General features: G+C 50.2%; 2 protein-coding genes across 2 annotated transcripts; one reads left to right on the top strand and one right to left on the bottom strand.

Annotated features, from left to right (window-relative positions):
- Positions 1 to 567: 567 nt before the first annotated feature.
- Positions 568 to 3,684, top strand: LOC123042521 (BTB/POZ domain-containing protein At5g03250-like). The gene is made up of 4 exons (XM_044464950.1): positions 568 to 792; positions 1,274 to 1,343; positions 1,679 to 2,914; positions 2,991 to 3,684. Exons 1-4 carry the CDS (start codon positions 722 to 724, stop codon positions 3,570 to 3,572), a joined length of 1,959 nt encoding a protein of 652 aa, XP_044320885.1. The 5' UTR covers positions 568 to 721; the 3' UTR covers positions 3,573 to 3,684.
- Positions 3,685 to 3,887: 203 nt separating this feature from the next.
- On the bottom strand, positions 3,888 to 7,999 carry LOC123042520 (uncharacterized). Its single transcript, XM_044464949.1, has 3 exons — positions 6,985 to 7,999; positions 4,773 to 5,005; positions 3,888 to 4,639 (listed from the first exon to the last, which is right to left on the bottom strand). The coding sequence occupies exons 1-3, from the start codon at positions 7,907 to 7,909 to the stop codon at positions 4,007 to 4,009; spliced, it is 1,791 nt and encodes a 596-aa protein (XP_044320884.1). The 5' UTR covers positions 7,910 to 7,999; the 3' UTR covers positions 3,888 to 4,006.
- Between the last annotated feature and the right edge of the window lie 779 nt (positions 8,000 to 8,778).

Below are 8,778 nucleotides of genomic sequence, written 5' to 3'. Positions count from 1 at the left end.
CTCCGCCACTGACCACGGCGCCACGACCCGGGCGGCAGCCTGGGGTGCCTGGATCCTAACTATGACGTTGTTTGCGTCGGTGCCAATTGAAAGACTGTGGATCATGTGTTGGGTTCATGATTGGCGGCTAGCAGGTATGCTTTCCTCCTCCGACGTCATCGTCGAGCGGGGGCGCCATATATGGAGTTTGATGGCGTGTCCGGGATGCTGCCTCGGCTAAATTTTATCAATGACAATAACTTCGCATTCGTTAAGCTACTTTAAAGATCCGGAAAGTTGTATATCAGCGATGAAGCCGCGTCGAGCTGAGCGAACTCTTTTTCTTGATTGCATTTTTTCCTTCTTGTCTTGTCCTATGGCCTTTTATGAGTTGTGTGTGATTGGCGCTTTGTGCGAAGGTGTCAAAGTGGATGTCTACGCTACGGGGCGAAGCAGCTTGGGTTTGGGTTTGCGCGGAAGTAGGTGGGGCCGTTGCCTGGCGCGGGGGGCGGGCGGGCCCCACCTGTCGGCGCGCGCGTGGAGCTCCCGCTGACCAGGCGGGCGCGACCTCCACGGGTTCGTCCGCACATGCATGCATGCCGTTCGGTTCGTTCTTTCTCGTCTCTTGGTTTTTCCTTCCCCTTTCTCCGATCTCGTCGCGGCGTCTCCCGGCCGCCCGGATCCCCACTCCCAAATGCGATCGATCGACACAGTGATCCACTGGCTGACTGATTGAGGAGCGATGGCGGCTACGACGAGGGTTCTCGGATCCAAATCGCCCGACTGCTTCCAGCTCCGGGACCCTAATTCCTGGTACCTCCCGCCTCCTCATCACATCACCTTGTTGATATATATGATCAATTTCCCCTCATCCCATCTCCCCTGCGTCTCCCATCTCTCTCCCCCAACCCTCTCGAATTATGTCTTCCTACGCATGCAGTACTGCGGTTTTCATCTTAGAAACTCCATGCGCTGCTGCATTTGGTGAAACAAATTTGTTCCTTGGCGGCAAGATCTCGTGTGAGCTGGCCACGTCCGCCACCTGACCGAATCTGAGTGAACACCTTGCAGAAATGATGTAGGAGTAGGGGTGCAAGGTAGTGGCGAATGAGAGGAATATTTCAATAGCCATTTGTCAGGAGAAACTTTCAGATTATTCAGGAGCGAAACAGCACATAACCTTCAGTAGATACCTTTCCGTGGAAGCACAGTTCAAAACAGCAGCATTACAGAGTACTAGTATGTTGTTGATCTTGGCTCACAAATCACAGTGCCTTCCTTGCCATTCTTGCAGGGTTTGCTTGACCGAGCTTGCGAGCGATGTGGTCGTCGAGATTGGGCACATTTCCTTCCATCTTCACAAGGTACGTACGTACGGTTGTTTTGCTCTCTACATCTCTGTCGTACATTCCTCAACAAAGCAATTTCTCTGTTCCTCTGTTCCGGCGATTCTGGAATCCAGTGTCAAATTGTCACATCATTCTCAACATTTGGAAATACTATCCATCTACATGCAGTAATTATAGCCCTCCATGGATGATTATGACTTGAACGAAACTGCTACTCACAACTGAAATTTGCCATCTCTTTCACTGACTTGTAAATTACAGGCTGCACTTGTACATATTGTTGATTCTTTCATATTTATACTGTACTGACAACATGCAGCACACTAACTTCCCTCTGTATTTCCATCCAGTTCCCCTTAATCAGCCGGAGCACCACGCTGCAGAAGCTCATCACCGAATCCACCACATCTCCCGATGACGATGGCGGCAAGCCGTGCACCGTGCAGCTCGACGACCTCCCGGGCGGCTTGGCGGCCTTCGGGCTCGTGGCCAAGTTCTGCTACGATATCCAACTCGAGCTCAACGCGGCCAACGTCGTCCCCGTGCGCTGCGCGGCCGAGCGCCTGGGCATGGCCGGCGAGGGCAACCTCGCCGCCCACGCCGAGGCCTTCTTCGTCCGCGACGTGCTAGGCAGCTGGGACGCGGCCGTGCGCGCGCTGCAGGCGTGCGACGATGGGGACGACGGCGTGCGGCAGCTCGCCGAGGACCTCCTCCTCGCGCCCCGGTGCATCGAGTCGCTGGCGGCCAAGGCGTGCGCCGACCCGACGCTCTTCGGCTGGCCCATGGTCGAGAACTACACAGCGAGGTGCGTCGATGCCGCGGCGCCACCCGTGATGTGGAACGGGATCAGCACCTACGGGAAGCCGCGGTCGCCGGGCGCCGGGTGGTGGTACAGGCAGGCGTCGTCGCTCCGGCTGCCCCTGTACAAGCGGCTCATCTCCGAGATGCGGTCCAGGGGCATGAGCCCCGAGGGCATAGCCGGCTCGCTCGCGCACTACGCCAGGCGGCACCTCTCCGGCCTTAACCGGCGCGACGTCGGCGGCGGCGGTGGCGTGTCGGATACCACGTCGTCCGATGACGTGGTCGGCGAGCAGCGAGTGCTGCTAGAAGAGATCGTGGCGCTGCTCCCCGCCGAGAAGGGCGTCACGACAACGAGGTTCCTGCTCGGCATGCTCCGCACGGCGACGGTCCTGCACGCCGGCGCGGCGTGCCGTGAGGCGCTGGAGAGGCGGGCTGGCCAGCAGCTGGAGGAGGCGGCGCTGGAGGACCTCCTGATCCCTAACGCCAACTACTCCACGGACACGCTCTACGACGTGGACTGCATGCAGCGCATGCTGGAGCAGTTCCTGCTGTCCAACACGACGGCGTACGCCGACCACTTGCCGGAGATCACGGCGGACGAGGCCCCGCCCGGCGAGCTCATGCCGGCCAGCACGGTTGCCAAGCTCGTCGACGGGTACCTCGCCGAGGTCGGCACGGACGCCAACCTCAAGTGCTCCCAGTTCCAGCAGATCGTGGCGCTCGTCCCTGACTATGCCCGGTCCCTCGACGACGGCCTCTACCGCGCCATCGACATCTTCATCAAGGTAGGTTATGGCCGGTGGCGGCCATGAATTAATGAATGTTCTTGAGCTTGCGTTTGATACCTTTCCGTCGTGGCAGGCGCACCCGTGGCTGACGGAGTCGGAGCGGGAGCAGCTGTGCCGGCTGATGAACTGCCAGAAGCTGTCGCTGGAGGCGTGCACGCACGCGGCGCAGAACGAGCGGCTGCCGCTGCGGGTGGTGGTGCAGGTGCTCTTCTTTGAGCAGCTGCGGCTACGCACCACGGTGGCCAGCTGGTTCTTCGTCGGCGACAATGCCGCCGCCGCCGCCGCCGACCAGGGCTCCCCAAGGAGCTCCCGCCCGAGGAAGAGCCGGACCGGCGAGGTGGACTTCGGCACGGGGTCGGAGAACAACGACAACGAAGAGGTCGAGGTGTACACGCCCGGGAGCAGCAGCGAGCCGGCGTCAGCGATGAGCGTGCCGGAGATCCGGCAGAGGGTGGTGGACCTGGAGGGGGAGTGCTCCAGCATGCGGCAGGAGATGCACCGGCTAGGGAAGCCCAAGGGAGCGCTGAGCAGGCTGTTCCGGAAGCTCGGGCTCAGTGGCGGCGGCAGGACGTCGTCGTCGCGGCAGCAGCAGCAGCCGCGGCTGCCAAGCTCCGGCGACGAGAAGCGCAGCAGGTTCTTGGATTTGGGGTGTTAGTTTTGGAAGAAGTAGCTCGGTCGCATGTGGTTTCAGATTGTAGAATAGGTTAGCACATTGGTTCCATCTTTTCCCGCTGAAATAAGAATTCTAGAGTGTACACATTTTTGAACAGCCGATTATTTCTTTAGGCACTGATTGATTTAGATGAAAAAGCAGATATACACAGGTTTTGCTAGCATAATTTTGGCAACAAATAGATGCAGTCTGGAAGAAAAAGAAGGGGAGCCATGAACTGCAAGCAGATGGATATAGAGTACAAATACTTCAACATTTTAACAAACCACACGAGTTAAATAGTCGATACACAAATATTTGAACAAACCACCAGAGTTAAATAGTCAGTGCACATACATTTTAACAAACCACGCAGAGTTAAGTAGTTGCTACACAAATAGTTGGATAGCATAAGCTAAACACAAATTCTTCAAGGCTCAAACCGCTGGACAATCCACCAAGAGGTCCTGCTTCTCCTTGACAAGGAGGGACCAAGCAACAACGATCTTCACCTTACTGTTGCCAACTGAACATTCACCCTCACCTGTCTGGCAAAGCTTGGCAAGGAATTCGACCTTCGAATCTTGAGCAGCGCAACCAGACTCCAAGTAGGTTCGTATGACAACTACCAGTGTTCCTTGTGTTTGCACTGACACAACATTCCTTGACAGATGAAGGTAACCATCTGATCCTACACGCACTTCTTTATCATCACCGCGACAATCAAGCAACACAATTTCATCTGCATCAGCCACAACTTCATCTGCAGCAGCAGTCAAGGAGCAAGCAACTCGGCATCCATGTTCAAAAGGCCAGTCCCCTTCAACAACGCATACACCCAAGACAGTGGCCTGGACCGCTTCAGAAATCTGCTTAAATTTTAACTCCGCTACACACAAACTGTTCTCGAACACGAGGGAGGTACCTGTACCCTCATACCGCTTGCTAAGAGTGATCAATTCTTTGTCGTGGGATTCCTCTCCCTCTTCTATTTTCAGTTCTATTTCAAAGTCAACAGGGCCCAGAGCTACAATTGCACGAGACGGACCAGTAAAACATAAAGAAGAACCCTGCAAGCATCATATCATTAACACTTAATTGCGACGGTTGGGCAAAAAAAAGGTTACTTAATTGCAATATAGACTACAAAAGCACAAAGAAGAAACAATGGAAAACAAAGAGAAAACTGAATACAATACTTACATTTTCATTGAGTTCTTGAGAGTTAAGACTTGACCGAGAGAAGACAATGTTGCGGTTGCGATCCACGCTGTCTCGAGCAGCGACCACTCCGTACAGTTTGAGTGGCCATTTCAATCCTCTTTTTAGTTCAAGAATTTGTATGGAGTAGATCTGCAAGGTGCTCCCAGTGACACCACAAGAGGATCGGATGGTATTGGGTGTGTAGTGCGTAAAATGCATAGGGCTCAATGTGGCTGCAGCAAAAAGTAATGCCGAGTGCGTACTGTCAGAAATCTAAAATGAGCAACTAAATTAAGCAAAATATACACCGTTTAATTATACAAGGAGAAAGGAAGCTAGTGATCTGCTACAATTTGATTCGAATTTTAGAACCAATAACATGTACGTATGTGTCCCTTGTTTTTGCTTGTGTGTGGCGACTCTCGACTAACAGCCCTGCAAAAAGTTCTAGTGGGTTTGCTTTTGACACATTTTGAACCAGTTTTCTACCAAGCTTAATTCATGGAGTCCCACAAGTACATTCCATAGTTCAGCTAGCAACGCGACAAATTGCACTAATATTTGAAGCAAAAATATGAATACTCCACACTGTAATCATGAACATTGTAACTGTAAAAAGTGTTTAAGTATAACAGTGAATGATAAAAGTGCTTACAGGTAGAAGCAAAGAAATTTTAAACTTCATAAATGATCATGAAACAAATACAAGAAAGCAAAAGCACCAGAAATTACACTACCCTATAAAGCAGAACTACATGTAGAATTTTTTTTTATAGAAATGATCACTGTAAAAAAAAGGTAAATGGCAAGTCATGCTTGTGAACCTATACTGAAAATAAATTCTACCCTGAACCATGAAGCAAAAAGATACAAGCCCTTGCAACATGTCACTTGTGATGTGTTGAGAATAATAATACCACGGAAAACACATTTACTCAACACTGTAAAAACTAGACAGGTAAAATAGCTTAAGAAGCACAGTAATCCATGTACAAACACTAATGAATACCAAGCTACAAAACAAGCCCTTAATGCTATAAGCCTATAACTGATGTTTCTCTATACTAGTAGAAAAGTTCAGAAGTAGAGGGATCACTTTGCAGTTACAGTTTGACCAAAAATTACAACTGCCTACAGAATGTAATTCGTGAACATTTGAACTATAATAAAGTTCAGACAACACTGTAAGATCTTGAAGTGAACACATGAACTTAAAGTGGATTTATTGAACCAAAAGAATATAATGAGGGCAGGCTGAAACTCCTTATCATTTGAACAGCAATAAAAAAGCTCTAAAAACTGAAACTCATATGCACTTCTCAAGACAGAAAAGCAACTTCTAAAAAATTTGGCCATATGCATTTTGACTGCAACTGTTATGCATTTTTGACTCTACAACCTGACATTCAAGAAAATGAAATGTTCAATTCATGAACATGAGGACTGCAATTTCTGTAGGAGTCAACGGGAAACAGAACACATGTTTCCTACCAAGTTAAGAACAAAAGAATACTCCCTCCGTCCGGAAATACTTGTCGAAGAAATGCATAAAAATGGATGTACCTAGAACTAAAATACGTCTAGATGCATCCATTCCTCCGACAAGTATTTTCGGACGGAGGGAGTACATCACTATATAAATCACATCATATTGTAGCATTGGAGGGAATACTGTGACCCCCAACATACATACAAACATACATTAGGCCTCACAGGGGAAAAGTATTAGTGAACATATACAATAGAAATTAGTGCTTAAAGTAAACTCTATACGTCGCAACTATAAGAAATTATATCAACTACCAAGTTTTCTGACGCATGAAAAAAAGCCTAGCATAACAAAATCCACATCATGTAGGAAGCTGCAAAGCAAGTGTTGAATGACATAACTCTTGTTTCTCTAAACTGACAGAAAGGCATCAACATCAGAATTTGCACTTAGATTTGGACCAAAATGACTAACAAACAAGGCTTACTCAGAACATTCCTTAAATCGGGGGCCATATAAAAGACATAATCATCATTTATATTAATGAGCACCCAAATAACAGAGCGCAACAACCAGCTCGAGAGAAACAAAAACAGCCAGTGGTAATAAAAAGATACTCCTACAAATTTAAGTTCTATGCTAGATTGCTAGTGATATGCTAGAATTTCTAGACAAGCAAAGAGATTAAAGTAAAACAAATCAAAAGATGCATGTTTTGCTTACTTTTGTCTCGGAAGTCGCCGCACCTTACACTCTTGCTGCCCCATCCAGTTTCCCAACCGTCACGATGATCCGCGAAGAATTCCTCGCTCACCTCCATCCGCTTCTTGAGATACTCCATTGTGGCCATCTCCTTCTTCTCCCTCTCATCCTCCTCCTTGTCCTTCTTCTCCCTCTCCTCCTGCTCCTTCTCCCTCTCCTTCTTCCACCTCAACTCAATCTCCTTGTCCTTCCCACTCCCCATCTTCCTCTCCGTGTAGTACCTCTCCCTCTCCTTCTCCTTCTCCTCCCATCGCTTCCACTTCAACATGTTCTGCTGACGCACCTCCTCCGCCCTTTTCTTCAGCGTCTCCACCACCTTCTCGTAGAACTCCTCCTCCTCCCTGGTAACCACTAAGGCCAGCGTGTTCTCGTAGCTCAAGGGTTCTCTCAGGAACTTGTCGTGGAGATCCAAGAATGTGTTCTTCTGCTCCTCCCCCGCCTGCTCATTATCGTGGGTGTCTTCGTACAGCTCCTTGCAGGCGTGCATTAATGCGGACGTCGAGTTAACGAGCTCATCGGCCGTGTACGAGGAGAGGGCGGCGCCATTATCGGGTCTGACCACAGCGTACGCCATGGACAGCATCCGGTGGCTCAGGTCCTCCCTATCGTGCACGATAGAATCGAAGTACCTCCCGAGCTGCTCCGCTGCCGAGGCCGATTCTTCCGTCTCCATCTCCTGGACCTGGCCCTGGACGGGGGCCGTGTAGTCCGTTCCGGCGAGCCTCCGGACTAGAGTTATTTCTTCTCCTAGCCCTCGCCGCTTCCAGACGGAGACCCCGGAGGTGAGGGAGGCGAGCAGGTACCTGCGCTCCCTGTGCAGGGACATGATCTCCTTTACCACGATGGAGGACTCAGGAGACTGCTGCTCCTCCGAGACACCCTCCATCTCGCTAGTATTCAGGCTTGCCGTCTACGACTACGAGCGAGTGCACTCGCCGCCGCGGCTGCGTGGTCCTATATATGAGATGAGATTAGCGTTTCAAGGAAACAGCCTGGTCCTACCCTATTAATCGCTCGCTGCGCGCTTTGTTTAGTTTGATTCCGTTTCCGGCCGCGGGTACGCTACGTACGTGAGTACATCTACTAGTATCGCTCTTTTTCTTGGATTGGATGGATTGCACCGGAACGCATACGTCTCGCATACAAATTCAAGACCGAAACGCGCACGCACGCCGCCTGTTGACTTTTTCCTTCCGCCACGTACGCCTGCAGAGTGCAGACTCGACCTCTTCTTCCTCTCCAATTTCGGTTCGGCCGAAATTTTCGAGCCGTCCGCCGGGAACTCAGCTCAGGCGCCCACGTCCATCTGCAACAGTTAGTTCATTCACTCACTGTTACTTCGTTCAAAAGTTGAAAGAAAGATTCAGGATGGAGTGTGCACCTTAATTACTGATCTTTAATTTTCTACTCCCTCTGTTCCCGATTTATTTGTCGTTCAAGATCTGTTCCGACCAGGTGAAAAACGTATGAAATTACATGTTTGCCCCTCCACCCAGAACGATACCCCTCCGCCAGATTTGAAACCACCCAGCTGCACCTCCGCCCAGCGTTTTGATTTTCGGTTTGTGATTTTTCTCGCCCTAGGCCGAGATGGCCGAATTTCGGTCGTTTTTAAAAATTTCGGCCGAAATTTGACCAAAGTTTGACTGAAATTTGATAAAAATTTGACCAAAATTTCTCAAATTTGACCAATTTCGGCGGAAGATAGATTTCGCCCTAGGCCGAGATGGCCGAAATTCGGCCGAAATCCATTTT

The sequence above is a fragment of the Triticum aestivum genome, chromosome 2B, assembly GCF_018294505.1.
Source record: "Triticum aestivum cultivar Chinese Spring chromosome 2B, IWGSC CS RefSeq v2.1, whole genome shotgun sequence".
Classification (NCBI taxonomy): Eukaryota; Viridiplantae; Streptophyta; class Magnoliopsida; order Poales; family Poaceae; genus Triticum; species Triticum aestivum.
This window is presented reverse-complemented; position numbering and strand designations above follow the sequence as displayed.

Excerpts from the sequence above, each read along its gene's own strand:
- LOC123042520 (XM_044464949.1), bottom strand. The coding sequence starts at position 7,909 with ATGGAGGGTGTCTCGGAGGAGCAGCAGTCTCCTGAGTCCTCCATCGTG. Across the intron at positions 5,006-6,984 it reads CGGCGACTTCCGAGACAAAA|CCACATTGAGCCCTATGCAT; the intron begins GTAAGCAAAACA and ends TTTTTGCTGCAG. Across the intron at positions 4,640-4,772 it reads CTCAAGAACTCAATGAAAAT|GGTTCTTCTTTATGTTTTAC; the intron begins GTAAGTATTGTA and ends TGATGCTTGCAG.
- LOC123042521 (XM_044464950.1), top strand. The coding sequence starts at position 722 with ATGGCGGCTACGACGAGGGTTCTCGGATCCAAATCGCCCGACTGCTTC. Across the intron at positions 793-1,273 it reads CTCCGGGACCCTAATTCCTG|GGTTTGCTTGACCGAGCTTG; the intron begins GTACCTCCCGCC and ends CCATTCTTGCAG. Across the intron at positions 2,915-2,990 it reads CCATCGACATCTTCATCAAG|GCGCACCCGTGGCTGACGGA; the intron begins GTAGGTTATGGC and ends CCGTCGTGGCAG.